The sequence below is a fragment of the Urocitellus parryii genome, chromosome 6 (genome assembly GCF_045843805.1).
Source record: "Urocitellus parryii isolate mUroPar1 chromosome 6, mUroPar1.hap1, whole genome shotgun sequence".
NCBI classification, from domain to species: Eukaryota; Metazoa; Chordata; class Mammalia; order Rodentia; family Sciuridae; genus Urocitellus; species Urocitellus parryii.
This window is the reverse complement of record NC_135536.1, coordinates 1,070,405-1,089,247: the sequence shown is the minus strand read 5'-3', so window position 1 is coordinate 1,089,247 and position 18,843 is coordinate 1,070,405. Positions and strand designations below refer to the sequence as shown.

Below are 18,843 nucleotides of genomic sequence, written 5' to 3'. Positions count from 1 at the left end.
TACAATGAAACAAAACAAGACCTTAGAAGTGTATGACCCTCTATCTGCACAGACCACTTTATTCCAGTCATAACCCACAAAACCCCAGAGCACATGTATGCATTTGTTATTTACATTTTGTCACGTCCTGGGGCATATTTTAATCTCCACATAGAAATTCAAATTAGCAATTATGCCTTGTGAAGGATTAATCTTTTTTACTTACATATGGCAGTGAAATACATCACAATCCTTATTACACATATAGAGAACAAATTTTTTGTATCTCTGGTTGCACATAAAGTATGTTGACACCAATTCATGTCTTCATACATGTGCTTTGGACAATAATGACCATCACATTCCACCATCATTTCTAAACCCCTACCCCTCCCTTCCCCTCCCACCCCTCTGCCTTATCTAGAGTTTCTCTATTCCTCCCATGCTCCCTCTCCATACCCCACTATGAGTCAGTCACCTTATATCAGACAAAACATTTGGCATTTGGTTTTTCTGTAATTGGCTAACTTCACTTGGCTTTTTATTCTCTAACTCCATTCATTTACCTGCAAATGCCTTGATTTCATTCTCTTTAAAGGATGAGTAATATGCCATTGTGTATATATGCCACATTTTCTAATCCATTTATCCACTGAAGGGAATCTAGGTTGGTTCCACAGTTTAGCTATTGTGAATTGTGCTGCTATAAACATTGATGTGGCTTTGTCCCAGTAATATGCTGTTTTTAAGTCCTTTGGGTAGAAAAGAATCAGAGTATTTTAAATGAGTGACAAAAGATACATCTTACCAAAAGCCCAAGAAGACACATTGCTCAGAGAGGATCGAGCACACTTCCCACCAGGGTCCATGGGAGCCGTTTGCGGCCCCCAGTTCCACACCAGCAGGAGTGCTTCACAGACCAAAGCAGAGTCAGCAGGATCTCAGCAACACCCACAGACACAGGAATCCCTCCCAGGAAGTCCTGCTCCAGGAAATGCAGGCCAGGAGGAGAGTCTCTGCAAGATGGAAGGAGCAGGCTGCCCACTTCCAGACACCTCAGGAAGGAGAGAGTGCAGCAGGTGAGAAACAAGAGCCAAAGGCACGCTGTCCATCAGGAAGAACAGGCCACAGTGACACCCACTATGCTGTGTAATTACAAGGCTCTAATAAAGACCCACTGTGCATGTCAATACAAGGACAAAGCTAGGTTAAAGCAGAAAGATGGAACCAGGCACATAAAACATTAATCCAAAGAAAACACGATTGACTCTATTGCCTGATTGTCTACCGAGCAGAGCAGACTTTAGAAAGCAGTGGATTACCAGGGATGATGAGGGTATTTTTCCTAAGGATAAAATGGTTAAGTCACTAATAATAATAATAATAATAATAATAATAATAATAATCAGTACACATCTAATAGAATCTAACAGAAACTCTTAAAGAAAAATGTGGAAATGAGTGTAAATAGACAAATTAAGAATTGCAACAGGATATTTCAACATATTGTTGTTGTAATGGAGAGAAAAAGCAGATAGAATAACAGTAGAGAAGCCTTGAATGGCAGTGTCACTCAGTGTGATGTTTGTGAAATTTATAGGACACCCCACTCACTAGCAGTAGAATTCATTAAAGTCACCCAGTAGGGCCCACACTGAGCTAGGAAACAAGACTCAAAATGCAAAACAGTTTAAACCACACAAAATATGGAGACTGGACACAGTGAACCTACAGACCTATTGACAACAGAAAGATATCTGGAAAAGCCACAAATATGTGGAAATTGATCAACTTACTTCTCAATATCCAAGAAGGAATCACAGGAGAAATGAGGAAACACTCTGCAGTGACTGAAAAGGAAAGCAGGACACACAAGGTCTGAGGGAGAGCAGCTGAAGGCTGCTTAGAGGATTTCATGGCATTAAGTGCTGCGATGGAGAAAGGAGAGAAACTCAATAATCCACACTCTAAGTTTCCTCTGTAAGAAGTGAGATGACAAAACACTAAGCAAATGGAAAGGGAGAGGAGGTAAGAAGAAAATGGGCAGACAAAAGAGAAGTTTTAATCAACATAAAGCTTATTCTTTAGGATGATGAATAAAAACAGTCCTGCACAAACACAAATACAGACATAACATGCCAATATATACACACAGGGACACACAGACTCACACGTGTACTGTGCAGCCTGACCTGAGAAGGTGGAGAGAGACACTCCTGACTCCATAAGAGAACAGCAGGGGATGATCTGAGGCAGAAGAGACCTCCACATTCTCCATGATGGGACCCAGGAAAACACTGATCACCTGGAGAGAAACCATCCACTCTCCTCTGCTGCTCTGAAGGGGGCACCTGAGCTCCTGTGTGCTGAGCGCCCCCTGCTGGCCCTGGGCACCCTGCAGGAGGTTTGTGTCTGGGCTCACACTGAGGTCCCCTCACTGTGGCTCTGGCACAGTAATAGGTGGCTGTGTCCTCAGTGGTCAGGGAGCTCAGCTGAAGGGAGAACTGGTTCTTGGACGTGTCTCTGGAGATGGACACTCGGCTCTTGAGGGATGGGTTGTAGTTAGTGCTACCACCATAAGTAATGCGTCCTATCCACTCCAGCCCCTTCCCTTGGGGCTGACGGATCCAGTGCCAGTAGTAATCACTGGTCGTGATGGAGAATCCAGAGACAGCACAGGTGAGGGACAGGGTCTGTGAGGGCTTCACCAGGCCAGGTCCTGACTCCTGCAGCTGCACTTGGCACAGGACACCTGGGGACAAAGACAGTCACACCCTGTCAGTCACCTGCAGTCACAACCTCCCCATGGACCCAGGAATGACATTGGGGACACTCACCTTGGGGAGCTGTGACCAGGCACAGGACAAGACCCAGCAGCCTCATCTTCTAGACCACACCTGCCTTCCCAGAGACCTCAGCCCTGTCTGAGCAGAGAGCTGGGAGCTCCCACAGCCCAGAGGGCCTTTGAACCCAGAGCAGGAGGAGGAATTTGCATGTGGGTGAGGCTCTTCTGATATCTGGAGAGGATGAGGTCAGGCTGCCCAGGTCCTCTGTGCTCCTGAGATGTGTCCCTGTCTTGAACCCAAGTGGAGCTTTACCTGTGAGAGGAGAGCAGGTGGTTTCAGGGGTGCCGGAAGGCTGTCAGAGGGGGAGCCCACCCTTTTGAGCCTAGCACCTTCCTAGAGACACTGCTCCCTTCCTGGTGCCTAGTCTCACTCCCCACACCCTCTCAGGCTCTGGGTGCTGAGTGCTCAGTTCTGAGTCCAGCACACTGCTTTCTCTCTCACTGTCTGCTACACTGACTTGGTCCTTCTGTTCCTAGACAACATGTGACACATTCATGTTGGTTGTGTGACATAGGTGTAGCCTTCCTCATCTTGTAAACGTCCTGTAATCCAGGAGACATCAGCACCAGCAGGGAGACTGGATGCAACACGTGATGGAGACCATTTGGGAAGAGGAGGAGACAGACTGTCTAAGTGGCTGTCCCCAGAGGAGCTGAGCACTGACATGTGACTTCCTCTCTATGTCCAGCTCCCTCTTCATCTGCAGAGGTTTCCCTGGATTCCAAGGGATCAGCTCAGCGCAGGTCCCAGGTGAGGAGAGCCATTAGTGAGAGAAGCCGCCCTCCATGAACCTCCTTAAGTCCTGATGCTCCAGGTTCTGAACAGTTATAGCATTCAGTCGGGCAGGGTAGTGCCAGGTCCAGTAACTTGGGTGCTCCCCCAGCTGGGACACCAGGGTGTGGCTCCAGGAGTAGGTGTCACCTGCTGGGGTTGAGTCACACTCACCTGTTCCTTTGTAATCCTACCCCTTCTGCCTTTTTCAGATAGAAAATTCTAAGAAACAGCATCACCCAAAATAAAAGCCCACTTCTGAACATGCCCCCTCTCTCCTGTCAGCCTCTGACCTTCTCTTGTCCCCCTTTTATGAGCCTGAGGCTGGGAGATGGAGAAAGCCATCATGAAGCTTATAGAAGGTATTCTGTGTCTGTGTCATACTTTGTGTCACCCCAAATTCACACAGTGACTTCAGTTCAGCTGCTTGTGCTGGACGGGGGTGGCAATGTAGAGCAGCCCAGGCCCAGGATGCTGCTGTCTGAACCCTCAGCAGTGACGCCACCTGCCTGTCAGATTCCAGCCCCATCCTCCCCACACGTCTCACTTGGAAATGTGTCTGCAGACCCAGGGGCCAGCCCTGCTCTGGTCCCAGGAGCAGTGCCCATTCTCCATCATCTTCAGAAGGGAGGGTGGGGGGAATGTTGGGAACACTCCTTCCCCAGGGAAGATGGGGTGCACAGCTGAGCAGTCAAAATGCTGCCAACAAAACCGAGGGTCCCTCTCAGCAGTGGGCTTAGGAGAAGACCCTGCTCTTTGGAGTAAGGAAACGTCTGACCAGCTGCAGTGCCCAGTCCTTGCCTTATCTCTGCACATCTCCATGGTCCCTGTGGGGTCCTTTCCTGAGCAGCATGAGCCATGCTCCTGGTTTCCAGCCCGTTCCTGGGCAGAGCTCAGTGTGATGCCTAAGGAGGGTCCTCCTGCAGGTGGGCACCCTCCTGGGGCCTGTCCTCTCCTGAGCCCCAGGTGTGGCCCTCTGTTGGCTCCCCTGTGAGGTCAGGGGCCATCAAGGGAACCAGACCTCATGTGCTCAGTGCAGAGATTGAGCCAGGGCCCGAGGTGCTGCGTCTGTTCCCCTCATCAGTTCCCGCAGCGCCCCACAACCCAGGCCCCACCTCAGTGCTTCCTGGTTGTATTACTAGGACACTGTGAGTGCTGACCTTGAGGGCCATGTCAGAGCCCTGTGGAGGGGTGGCCTGGACAGCTCCTTAGCCCAGGCCCTCTGTGCCCACCCTATCTCCACAGCAGCAGGGACACTTCAGTGCTCCACTTGACAGGTGGGAGAAGCCCATCATGCTAATGGACCTCATGTGCCTCCTTCTGTCAGCTATTAACTCCACAATCTTATGAAGCTCAGTCTTCTGACCTGAGGTCATGGCTGTGTTCTCTGAGTTAACGCATTCACCATGCTCCAAAGAGAACACTGCAAACAAGGAGGGCACTAAACCTCTGGGTCTCAGTGTCTGCTGCCATCACTGTTTAAATGTAATTCTAATAAAGCCCACAGAGGGCAGAGCAGGGCCCCTGGAGACCCTTTACCTAGGATGAAGGTTCCCGATGGGCACCCGTGGTGGGAAGGATGATCCAGGTATTAGCAGGTGCTCAGCTCTGACTTCCACCATTCCATGGTGAGGAATCAAAGCCTGCTCTCTCAGCACTGCTGCAGGTGCACAGTAGGTGGTGACTCACCAGAGCCTCCTGCTGAGCCGCTGTCCTGGAGGTTCTCCTCCTCCTTCTCAGAAGTGAGCCCCACTCTGACCAGCCTCTCCCAGGTTTACTGCCCAGGCCCTGCTAGCCTCCTTCTCCTCTGTGCACCTCTGGGAAACTTTAGATCACAGCTGTAAGTGAGGCAGTGGTTCCTGTCTTTCTGTGCCTGGCTTATGTCAATGAGTGCAGTGTCCTCGGGTCACCTGTGTTGTCCCAAATGAGAGCCCTCCACTGTTCCTGTCTGAGTAGTATTCCATGATTACTCAGGCTCCCCTGCTCCTGCTGAGGGCACAGGTGGGTGCTGTATCCTGCTGTGGTGAAGAGTGGTGCCCCCAGCATGGGGTGGAGGTCGAGATTGTTCCTCCCAATGATGGAACCAGGTGGCAGAGCTGAGGCCCTTGTCCATCACATCCTGGACCAGTGAGTACTGATGGTCCCTCAATCAGGCACAGCTCAGGCACTGCATCTTGCTGAGTATCAGGGTCAGAGCAAGCCCTGGGGTGACACAGCAGAGAGGAGAGTCAGGGGCCTCAGGAGGACAGAGCTGCCTGCTCTGTGCACACTGCCCTCCCTCCACTCTCTGATGTGGCCTGTCCACCTGATTAGTGCATCCACAGATGTGTGCAGGAGAGGACGCATCCTGAGCTGTCCACCCAGGCACCAGGAAAGTGTCCTTCAGAGAAAACCACTGAGCTGTCCATCATCAGGATGAGGACACATGAGTTCTGAGAGAGATCCATAAATCTGTGTGTATTTCATGGTAAAATGAAGGGAAGACAGAGATGGTTTCTGCCTCTTTTGTGAGTGTAACACCCACAACACTGTGCCGTCCAGCCCCTTATGTGGGGACTTCCAATCCTCAAGGCCACTGCAGACATTCTGTTACTGGGTGCCAACCTGCTGCTCCCAGCGACACACAGGAATGGTTATTGCTGACCTCTGGTCACAAGTTCATCCCCTGAAACCACACCTTGGTCATAGTGGTCCTTGTAAACTAGTCAGTTCCATGTAAACTCACAACCTGCTCCCTCACCTACCACCTCCTATATAGCACTTGCAAGATATTAGAGAAAATCCTGCACATTCTCCTGTCCCAGGAGGTGCTCAACCCCAGGCTCAGCCTTCGCACCTGCCTCACCTTCTGGCATGTGTGAGACCAGCAGCTCCATCCAGGGAAGGTTTCTCATCTCCTCACCCTGAGCAGCCTGGCCATGCACACTTCAGCCTCAACTCCAAGAGACACCGTTGGTGGCACTCCTGTACTTTCACTGGAGGAATCCAATAATCTGGTCAGTCCAGATGTCACCAGGGTCACATGCCCAGTTAGGGTCAGTGACCAGTTCCAAGAGCACCCTCAGGCTCAGGTCAGCTGATTTCTCTGCCTCTTTCTGTAACATCAAATTTGTGATTCGTTCACCCTGAGCTCATGGCCAGCACTACAATACCAGAAAATCACTTTTACTCACCTACTTACCCTCTTAGAATCTTCCCTCCTTCTAACACTGAGGAAGGACAAAGGGCACTATACCAACATCCCTGGATCTAATGTGAGTGCCAACTTGCCAACATAGAAAAAATGTGGAATTCCTACACTAAATTGCCCCTGAAGGGGATATGCATCACCTGGGTATGCGTACAAGTTGCAGAACAATTTTGGAGAGCTTTACTTGTACTGGGGGGAATAATCTTTGGCTTGTTAACACATACCCATTCAGGCTGATAAACTCCTCCGAGTTTATGGTCAACCTCGGCACGGAGGTAAGCCACCTTAGTCAAGCAGTCAGCAGTCTGGGTCCAACTAGTGGGAGCCTGAGTCCAAAATCCTCCCCTGCATTCTCAGGGGGGGAGCAAAAAGGTACTCCCTGATGTTGGAAGGTGGAGGGCCAAGGCCTCCATGTACAAACCTGTTCAGCGGAAGTGCCTTAAGCAGGATCCTCACACAGATTGTTGGCTGCATCTGAAAAAGAGAAAAATTTGTCCTCAGGGGGAGGGTCTCCGTCCCTGGGTTGAGGTAAGTTATTAACCTGTTTAACCAGGCATTCTGGTAACCATCTTGGGGCTGCTTGCTCTTGGTCCAAAACACAAGCTGAGCCTCGTCCCCAGATGAGAACAGGATCTGGGCCTTTCCATTTATTTGTAAGGAGATCACGCCACATAACAGGTGGGTGAACAGAATTGGACGAGGGATGCCAGTGTCTGTCTGCGGCCAAATGGCCTTCACTGTCTAGGGTAAGAAAATTAAGGGCAAATAATGCATGGTTAAGGCGATCCCTGGGAGTGGTAAATACAAGGGAGGAAGCCTTAAGGTGGGTTAGCCAAGTCTTTAAGGTAAGGTGGGCACGGTCAACAATGCCTTGGTCCTGAGGGTTATATGGAATTCCAGTAGTATGGCAAATTTGCGAGGTAGCACAAAACTGTTTAAACTTGGCACTGGTATATGCAGGACCATTATCTGTTTTAATATGTATTGGTTTACCCATTATGGAAAACGATGAAACAAGATGACAAAGGACATCTTTGGTAGCCTCTCCAGAATGTGGTGATGCAAAAATAAAGCCACTGAAGGTATCTATAGAAATGTGTATATATTTGGTTTTTCCAAATTCAGGAAAATGAGTAACATCCATTTGCCAAATCTGATTGGGCAGTAATCCTCGGGGGTTAACTCCCAAGTGTTGAATGGGGAGGGAGACAGCGCAAGCAGGACATGCTTTTACTATTTCTCGTGACTGTTGCCTGGTAATTTTGCAAAGAAATCGAAGGCTCTGGGAATTTAGATGGGAAAGATTGTGTAACTCCGTGGCCTTTTGAACAGAGCCAACAAAAACTGGAAAGATGGAACAAGTTACCGCATCAGCTTGGGCATTACCTTGGATAGCTGTGGCCAGTATTTTTGTTTCTCCAGTGAAATCATTATCAATAATGCCAGGGAAGACCTGAACAAGTTGTAAGGTAGTAGAGGCTCTTCCAAGAATAAGGGCACACGTATGAGATGGAGGGGGACCCATAATTCCAGTGGGTATTATCTGGGGCCCTTGCATGGAGTCTAATATTGTATCGGTGGTGGCACAGAGGTCCAATCCTGCACTGCCTGGGGTGGCTCCTTGGAGGGAGGTAATCATGGAGAAGGATTTTGAGGTAGGTTGGGAATTTGGGAGGGAACAAACCTTATTACGCCTGGGTTTGTCCTGGGGGAGGTCGGGGCCAGGGGATGGCCCCGAAAGGAGTTTCCCCAGAAGCGGGAACAAATAGGTTGTCCAAGGGCATTTGTCTTAGATCTACATTCATTGGCCCAGTGACGACCTTTACTACATCTAGGGCAAAGGGTGGCTGGGGGCGGTTTAGCCCCGGTTTGAGGAGACGCTATCCCTAGGCTTTGTTTGCCTGTGGGACACTCGCGTGCAAAATGGCCAGGCTGTTTACAAGTAAAGCAAGTACGTGAGCCAGGATTGCAAAAGGCCTTGGTAAAGGCAGCACCTATGGCCAGACCCATGGCATGGGCTGCACCCACCCCAGCACAGAGTCTAATAAAGTCAGAAAGTTCCCCTTTGTCCTTATGTGGTCGAAGAACATCCTGACATGCGGGGTTGGAATTTTCAAAGGCAAGATGTTTTACAAAGGGGCTTTCGCTATTGCTTGGTCCAAGCAGGCGCTCCGCAGCTAGGTTAAGCCGGGCAACAAAGTCGCTATAAGGCTCCTCAGGCCCTTGTCGAATTTTTGCCAGGGAAGTGGTAGCCGAGCCCTTTTGAGGGAGGCATCTCCAAGCATGTAAGCCAGCCGTCTGAATCTGCGCCAAAAGTCCAGCAGGGAAACGCGCCTGTTTAGGGTTTGTGTCAAAGGGCGCATTGCCCACTAGCTTAACATACGTCCAGGATTTAGAGGAGGCCTTAGTTAAATTTTTTTGAGCAGTTTCCTGACAGTGCTCTTTGAAATCTGCATTCCATAACAGGAAGTCTCCGGCACTGAGGGTAGCTCGGGCTAAAAATTTCCAATCATTGGGAGTAAGCCATTGTGCGCTGTGACTCTCTATTAAAGCCAATGTATAGGGCGCAGTGGGTCCATAGTGAACACAAGCCTTTTTAAGTTTTTCAAGAAAATGCAGGCTTAATTTTTTGTAAGCACTCTGGGTTCCTTCCTGCCTAGGGGTGAACTCCTCATCCTCTGAGCCCTGATCTTCCTCTTGCCCTCCCCCCCCCCACTTCATCCCCTTGATCCATTTCCTCAGCTTCCTCCTCTAGATCTGTTTCCTCTGCTTTCATCTCTTTGTCCTCAGCCTGGGTGGGCTTATCTGTCTGACTGCAGGTGACTGGGAAGGCCCATGGCGCGGCTTAGCCTTTGTATTAGACCACCTTGGGCCAGCTCGGGTTGACTCCATGCCTAAGGCTAATGAGTGAAGCTCAGAGTCAAGGGATCTTAATTCTTTTAAGAGTTGGATCTGTTCCCGTCTATGTTGGAGAGACTCTAGCAAGGGAGCCAGGTTAGGCAGGGGAAGTGGAGAAAAAATATCTGAGGGGGCAGTTGGCCCCTGAAGGGCCGGAGCACAAAAGGCAGGAGGGATATAGGAGGGAGGGGGATGTGTAAGTCCTATAGGCTGTGGCAGGGTCCTGAGAGGTGGCGGGTCTTCTGAATGGTAGGGAGCTGGTTCCTTCTCCAAGGTAGCCTCCTCCCCAGGGGTCAATGTGTCTCCAGGATTTAAAACTGGATAAAGGTGGGTGGTAACCATTGGAGCCTTATTTATTAGGGTGGGATTTTGAGGGGGACCAGGAAGGTTCCCAGAGTCCTGGGGAGACTGAGAAGGGTCTGTGTCTATACTAACTGAAGGGCATGCCGAGAGGGGACTAGAGGTCTTTTGCATAGCCTCTTCCCCAATCCTGACAAGTTTTAAGGTACCATTATCAAAGGGTGAACTTTTAAGAAGTTCATTAATTAAGTTCCAGTAAGAAAAGGTGGGAACAGGCACCTTTTCTGGGCCAAAGGATTCATAATAATCTTTTAAACAGTCTCCTACTCTAAGCCATCTTTTACCATCAATGGTCCCTTCAAGGGGAAACCGTGGACACAATTCTCCTACTTATGAAAAGAATAATTTTAAGTCCTTTTTCTTAACACGCACCCCCTGTGTCTTGAGGGCCTCCTTGAGGCCTGACAAAAAAACTCATGTGACGAAACTGCTTGTCCCATGGTGTGTCACTCACCTTGCGTCGTCCTCGCTCTCCTCCCGGATCTGTCTCTCAGTCGTGTCTGCCGAGGCGGTCTCACGCTCCCGCTTGGCCAAGTCTTCCCGGAGGACGGCATTCCCCCTCAGTCAAAGGCTAGAGCCCCACACTGGGCACCAAATGTCCTGAACGGCAGGACACATCAACGTGGGCAGCGAACCTAGATGGGGAGGGATGAATTGACAAGAGACACGAAAGGTGACAGCAAGACAAAAGTTCTGATCAAGCTACAAACTTTTATTGTTCACACAGTGGTATTTATGGGCTGGGGATGGGGGGAGCTCTCTTATCGGCAGTTGCTAGAAGTCTTCACAAGGTGAGATAGCGCAGGATGTTTCAGGAAGACAGATGGCCGCAGGATGTCTCAGGGAGATGGATGGCTGCAGGGTGTCTCCCAGGCGAGATGTCTCCTAGGGGGCTGTTTCTTGTAACTGTCAGGCTATTCTTTGAAGGAGAACTCCCTTTTGGTCCCTGGCACCAAACCTAAAAATTGTGACTTATGTTTACAATGCCTTAGGCATGAGGTTCCTGCTTAGAATTCCAGTTTTCCCAGTCCCTTCCAGACCTCAGCCAGGACTTAAATTGATATGCAAATAGAAGAAGCCTGGAGCACTCAGTAGAAGACAGATCTGAGGCCCAAGAAAAAAAAAGAGTAAAAGTGTCTTTTTATGGGAACTCAAACTAGATTAAACCAAAGAGTAAATTGTATGGCATTTACTAATTACTGGCCTGTCAATTTTTTCTAGGACATTTGCTTTTTCTTAGATTCTGTATTTTTTTGAGCTCATGATTTTGATCCTACAGAGAAGTTAATGTTTTCTGATAAGTTCTATTTTTGATCAACTGGAGGTTTTTTTAACATTGCAATGAGATTTCACGTGAGAAAGCTACAAGGCCTTTACTATTGTGTTGTGTTACACTTGTGTTATGTGTTGTATGTAGGTATGTCTATATGTGTATATGTCCATATATCATGCAGTGATATGACAATTGACATATGAGGAGCACTCATGGAAAATTAAAAAAAAAATGGATCCAAATATCTTTGATTCACGTGATTCAAATGGTTCAATTTAAATTGGGTAAACAGATAAAAGTAAAGATGTCTTTAAAATTAAGGTTAAAAGTTTTTCTACGTGTTCAAAAATAAAACCTAATAAAATGTTGATGTCTATGAAATAATCTGCTTAAATTCAAAAATTCACAAGTATTGTTTCAAAATGTGAACAGAAGGAAGTTAAGAGATAAAAAGAGAAACTAGAAGGTTCTAGGTATGGATTTAATAGAGGGAAAATGTGTTTCTGGATAAGAGTCTATATGATTAAGTAATTAAGAGGGTTTAAGTAAATGATATAAAGAAGGTCTGTGTAAGTTGGTTATAAGTGTAAGTTTTTGAGCAAGTAATCTTAAAGAAATTAAACAGCTGGTTAAACAAGTGCTGTTGTTTTAGAGAATTGTGCTATGTTATTTCTTTAAAAGCTAAACTTGGTTAATATAAAAACATCAATGTAATTGGTGCTATTAATATGTTCATATCTTCCAGGTATACAAGTCTGTAATGTAGAAGCTTTAGAAAGAGCATAATATCAAGCTGTGATCTAAAGTTGTATGGTAATTTTAGGCTTAACATGAAAACATGTTGGAGATTTATTTATATCATTTGTGTTCTATAACTGGACTTATTATCAATAAGTTATGTGAAGTTCCATGTTACTTTTTACACTGAGATGCAATTTAAATGTATTTTTAAGTTAATGAGAGCCTAATCTATGTAAAGGTTTTATTGCAAAATACAAAAAGTACTTTGCTACTTTTCTACAAAAGGTTAAAAACTTTCACCCTTTATTTAATTCATGTTTCAGATGTGATATTATGTTGTGTTAGATAATATTCATGTGAACTTGAGCAACAATTTATGTAGGCTTTGTAAAATGATGTCTAAAAAACAAAGATAAGCTTCAGAACTATAGTATTTAAGATTTATGAAGAGCCCCACCTTACTTGAGATAAGGCTCTATTTTCCATCTCACTACATGTGAATGTGACTATGAAAGAAGTAGGCCAGATTTCAGTACATTTAAAATTGTGTCCAAAGGTTAGTTTTTGTCATGATTACCAGGATCTCAAACAGGGGATTATAATGTATAACTCTGCCAAAATTCAAGGTAGCTATTATGAACTAAATATGTTTTTACTCTTGATGATTTTATTTTGTAGTTTTCTTATGATTTAAGATTGCCTGTTAATGTTTTACAGAGGTACTGATTTAAGAACACACAACCTGGGTTAATTTAAGATAAGGAGTTATCACCTACCGGATAGAGAGATAGACATTAAAGCCCAGTACACTTAATATAAGGCTGTTGAAATTTATTTGCTGGATGTTTAAGATTAAGTTTTAAAATTAGTTAAATTAAAAGGGCCAAGAAAACCAATATTTGGCTCTTTCCCTCTGAGTCAGTATGAATCAGGGAATAGGGGACTTCTCCAAAGAGCTTTTGCAACTCTGGGCCACATAACCTCCTGATCAGGGAGATTAATGAGACCAGTGGAGGACAGAAAGCCAATCAGTGCATTTGCTGTGAAGAGGAGGGTGCTTCCAAGGGAAGCCACACGGTCAAGCAAGGCCTGGACCCATCCTAGCGCAAATGGCACTAGCAGCACAAATGGCACTAGCGGAACTGAGAAGCTACTGTAAGTTCCCCAAGGACTCCCAGGGAAACTCAGCTGACTGTTAACAATAAGATAGAAACAAAAGTCAGTTTGACTTGCTTCATATTAAACACTTAGCAAAGACAGTCAAAGCCAAAACACAGCTGTTCCTGGGCATTTTAAATGATAATAATAGTTAAATGTAACCTCCAAAAATAAGTAAACTGGAGGCTACAAAAGAGATTCTTAGGAATGCCTGATAACTATCAAAAGGAACTGCCAGAGTAGTTTTATTTTAAGGCCCACAGATATTCCTAACCTACACAGGTAGGCTTGGTGTTTGCTAGTATGGTTATCCAGCCCTAAGTAACAAAATTAAAGATTTCTCTATTAGACACAGAGGTCATACTAGTAAAACAATTTTGCAAGATCAGATGACATTAAATTATTAAACTGTGTCTTAAGGGGAAGGACATCTCTAACCCTAAAAGTTAAATGTTATGTTTACAATCCTGGTAACTGGGGATGTTAAAGCCTGGTGAGGGAACTTATGTACAGTGACATGTTCCAGCTGCTGCAACACTTATTCAGTACTCATGTTTTTTTGTTTCTCTCATAGAAGTACCCATCCCCAGATGACAACCTGTTTTTCCGCAACCAGACCTCAAATGGAACTGACTTCTGAAAGGGAACTCATGTCCCCCATGTCGTCGTCCCCCATGTCATTGAGCCCCGTCATGTTTGACACCCCTTTTCAGCCTGAAGCAGCCAGAATGAGCCATTGCTAAAATTAGGGGAAATAAATCCAGAAATGGTTAGGCAGTGTAGATAGGTAAATCAAGTCAGGTTGGATCTAGGAGGCCAATTTTAAGTAAGTTTGGGAAGTTGAAGACTGTCCCCTGAGGATTACTGTTTACCAAGATGTACAGCCTTCCCAAATAGGCCCACAACTGAGGGAACCATGATTGGTTCCCAAGTTTCCAGACAAAAGGGGGAATGAAAAACCAGCCTCTATCTCAGAGCAAAGCCTGTGGAAGAAAGGGACATGACCTTTGTCCTTGGAAAAACCCACAGAGCACTCCTAAGCACATTCCCACCCTGCTAAATTGTTTATCTAGAGGAGAGATCTGCAGCCCCAGGTGTCCCTGACTCAGTCAGGCTGGGTGGAGATCCATAGCAGCCCCCTAGCAGCCACCAATCAGCATGAGACAGGGAAATACCTGGGATGCCAGATGACCCTCCCAGTAGTTTATGGTGGTTGATAACATATTGGGAAACCATGTAGGTCAGCAGGTACACCCCTCTTGGCTCAAACCAATCAGTTCAAACCAATACCCCTTTGTACTGACCAATCACCCCTACCCAACTTGTTCCCACCAGTGAATGTGCTAATCATGTTTTAGAGTTGTTATTTGATTTTCCCGTGGTGTGTGATGATTTGCTATGATGTATGTGAAGTCCCTGCCCTCTCCAAAGAATGTATAAAAATGCTGCAAACCCTGGGCTCCGGGCCTCTCAGCATCACCAGTTGCTATGTGTACACGCGGAGGACCAAGCTAGCTCACAATACACACCTCTTTGCTGTTTACATTGATCTTGGGTCTCTGGTGGTCTTTGGGGGTCCTGAATTGGAGCATAACACTCCTAAGTACCCTGAGATCACCTGACCCCAGCTTAAACTCCTAAGTACCCTAATATCACCCCACCCCAGGTTAAACTACTAAGTACCCTAATATCACCCCATCCCAGCTTAAACTACTAAGTACCCTAAGATCACCCCCACCCCAGTTTAAACTCCTAAGTACCCTTAGATCAACACACCCCAGCTTAAACTCCTAAATACCCTGAGATCACCCCACCCCAGCTAAACTCCTTAGTACCCTGAGATCACCCCCACCACAGCTTAAACTCCTAAGTACCCTAAGATCACCCCCATCCCAGGTTAAACTCCTGAATACCCTGAGATCACCCCACCCCAGCTTAAACTCCTAAGTACCCTAATATCACCCCCACCACAGCTTAAACTCCTAAGTACCCTAAGATCACCCCCATCCCAGGTTAAACTCCTGAATACCCTGAGATCACCCCACCCCAGCTAAACTCATAAGTACCATGAGACCACCCCCACCCCAGCTTAAACTCCTAAGTATCCTGAGATAACCCCACCCAGGTTAAACTCCAAAGTACCCTAATATCACTCTCACACCAGCTTAAACTCCAAGTACCCTGAGATCACCCCCACCCAGCTTAAACTCCTAAGTATCCTAATATCACCCCACCCACCTCAGCTTAAACTCCTAAGTACCCTAAGATCACCCTTACCCCAGCTTAAACTCCTAAGTACCTTAAGATCAGCCCACCCAGCTTAAACTCCCAAGTACCATAAGATCACCCCCACCCCAGCTTAAACTCCTAAGTATCCTAATATCACCCCACCCACCCCAGCTTAAACTCCTAAGTACCCTAAGATCACCCTTACCCCAGCTTAAACTCCTAAGTACCCTAAGATCACCCCCATCCCAGCTTAAACTCCGAAGTACCCTAACATCACCCTCACACCAGCTTAAACTCCAAGTACCCTGAGATCACCCCCACCCAGCTTAAACTCCTATGTACCTTAAGATCAGCCCACCCAGCTTAAACTCTTAAGTACCCTAAGATCAGCCCACCCAGCTTAACCTCCCAAGTACCATAAGATCACCCCCACCCCAGCTTAAACTCCTAAGTATCCTAATATCACCCCACCCACCCCAGCTTAGACTCCTAAGTACCCTAAGATCACCCTTACCCCAGCTTAAACTCCTAAGTACCTTAAGAACAGCCCCACCCAGCTTAAACTCCTAAGTACCCTAAGATCAACCCACCCAGCTTAAACTCCTAAGTACCCTAAGATCACCCCCATTTCAGGTTAAACTACTAAGCAGCTCAGGAGATTCCTCTTGAGGGCTGTAAAGCTGTTCTCTAAGTGTCACAGGTTCCTGTATCCTGGAGGGACAGCCTTGTTGCTATGCCTCCTGTTACTCTCCATAAATCTCTTGTGTGACCATCTAGTATGTGGCCTGCTCCTTGAACTTTGTGCGGACTTTGCACATGTCCTTTCAGGCAGTCACAGCTTGGGACAGGATTCCACTGTGTTTCTCCTTTGCTAGCAAAGCAATAAACTTTCTTTTTCCTTTTTCTAAAATCTGTGTCTTCTTATTGCATTCACATCTGGGACAAGGATTGAGCTTTCAGAAGTACTTTGGAGAGAACGTCACCATGCCTTATGCCCAGATCCTGAACATGGAGCTCCAGGACTTGCTGCCCATCTGGATTTCAGTCTTGCATTGGCCCCAGCCCTTCCTTCTGTGCCCCTATTTTTCTGAATGTAGATGATTACTCTCTATGTTTATATAGTGGATTCTTGTAAATTGCTTTTGATTTTTAGAGCTGACAATATTTGCCTTGGGTCTCAGAGGAGAATTTGCACCTGAACTTTGGGGCAGAGCTTGACTATTGAGACTATGGGGAGTCTTGGAAATGGACTAAATGTATTTTGAATTGTGAAGTGGTCATGAGCTTCTGGGGACCAAGGGTGGAGTGTTATGGTTTGGATGTAAAGTGTCCCCCCAAAAGCCCATGTATGAATACAACAAGGGTTAGAGTGGAAATGATTGGGTCAGAGAACTTAACCCATCAGTGAATTAATCCCCTGTAAGGGATAAACTGGGTGGTGACTGAAGGTGGGCAGGTGAGGCTGGAGCAGGTGGGGCATGGGGCTTCGCTTTGGGATATATATTTGTATCTGGCAAGGGTCTCTCTCTGCTTCCTGATCATCAATGAGCAGCTCCCCTCCTCCACAGTCTTCCACCATGATGTTCATCCTCACCTTGAGATCTGAGGAATGGAGCCTGCTGTCCATGGACTGAGACCTCTGACACTGTGAGCCCTCAAATCAACCTTTCCTCCTCTAAGTGGTTCTGGTCAGATCTTTCAGTCACAGCAGCAAAAAAGCTGACTAAGACACCACCACATGGCCATGTATTCCAGTTTTGTTACAGTCCTAAGGATGTAAACTAAGCATTCTGTAGTGACACAGCCACACAAGTGTTTATAGCAGAACTCACAGCACCCAAGAGATGGACCCAGCCTAGATGCCTGTCACCAGATGGATGGGTAAAGAAAATGTGGGGTGTGTACAGAGTGGGGTTTTACTCACCATAAAGAGGAATTAAATGAGAGTGTTTCTGGTAAATTGGTGGAATTGGAGAACATCATGGGAAGTGAAATATCTCAGGCTCAGAGAGTCAAGGGCTGAGGCTTTCTCTCAGAAGTGGAAGGTACAGTAAAATAAGGGGACAGAGGGACATTAAAATAGAGTGGATAGTAGAGCAGGGTAGGAAGGAAATGGAGGGTGAAGGAGGAGGGAGGGAAAGGAGGAAGGTGCAGGGAAATGGACCACATGCCCCATTTGCAGATATGAACACACCAGAGTAAATTCCAAGTAAATACCTTTCATTAATGTAAAGAAAAAGTGTAAACAGATAGAAGGAAGATCAGCTAATGGAGGAAGGAACGTGTGGAGGGAGAGGGAAGGGCAAGGGGAAGTACTGCAGACAAAGAGGAGAAAATTGCACTGTTTGATTGTGGATTATGTCAAAATGAACCACAATGTTAGTGTAAGTACCAGGCAGGAATGAAAAAGGAAAATACATCACAAAAAAAGAATTCATATCTTCAGAGACATTATGGATTAATACAGAGCACAAGTCCAGAGAGATCCCTGGGGAAGCTGGAATATGAGAGGCCCTCAGGTGCAGGAATCCAGCCTTTGCCCCTGCTCTGCTCCTGCTTCTGGGTGACCCTGAGCTCCCTGTGTGCTGAGCGCCCTCTGCTGGCCCTGGGTCCCCTGCAGGAGGTTTGTGTCTGGGCTCACACTGAGGTCCCCTCACTGTGTCTCTAGCACAGTAATAGGTGGCTGTGTCCTCGGTTCTCAGACTGCTCATTTGTAGGAACAGCATATTCTTGGAGTTGTCTCTGGAGATGGTGAATCGGCCCTTCACAGAGTCAGCATAGTATTTCTGATTTGCAGCATACCATATAATTGCAATCCACTCCAGCCCCTTCCCTGGAGCCTGGCGGACCCAGTGCATCCCAGAGCTACTGAAGGTGAATCCAGAGGCTTCACAGGAGAGTTGCAGGGAACCCCCAGGCTGCACCAGGCCTCCCCCAGACTCCACCAGCTGCACCTCACACTGGACACCTGCAAACACAGAGGCAGCCTGGTCAGGACACTGGCACTCATCCACTCTTTCTCTCACTCCTGTCCCCTTACACACTCAGGATCCCTGGTTCTCCGTTCATTACCTTTGAAAACAGCCACAAGGAAAACCCAGCTGAGCACACTCTCCATGGTGAGCAGCTGTGTTCAGTCCTGATCACTGAGTGGGCTGAGCTGGGAGTCCAGGGCTGGGCTCCTGTGCAGAGCTGCAGTGTCAGGTGGACTGGTTTTCATGAGCAGAGGGAGGCCCTATTTGCATGTGCTCCTGCTATATAGCAGCTCTGGGTGGAGGGCCAGGTAGAGCATCTCTGAGAGCAGATGGGAGTGTCATGGGTAGCATGGTGGACAGAAGAGCATTCAGGAAGGGAGAATTAACTTTGTGGTTATATCTATTTTGCACCTACTTTCCAGT

At 46.9% G+C, this 18,843-nt stretch overlaps 1 gene segment (V, D, J or C); it reads right to left on the bottom strand.

The window, feature by feature from the left end:
- Nucleotides 1-3,073: 3,073 nt before the first annotated feature.
- On the bottom strand, nt 3,074-18,563 carry LOC144255315 (immunoglobulin heavy variable 3-33-like). The segment is given in 4 exon segments: nt 3,074-3,077; nt 10,499-10,580; nt 18,087-18,413; nt 18,518-18,563. Coding segments are annotated over 4 exon segments (459 nt in total).
- Between the last annotated feature and the right edge of the window lie 280 nt (nt 18,564-18,843).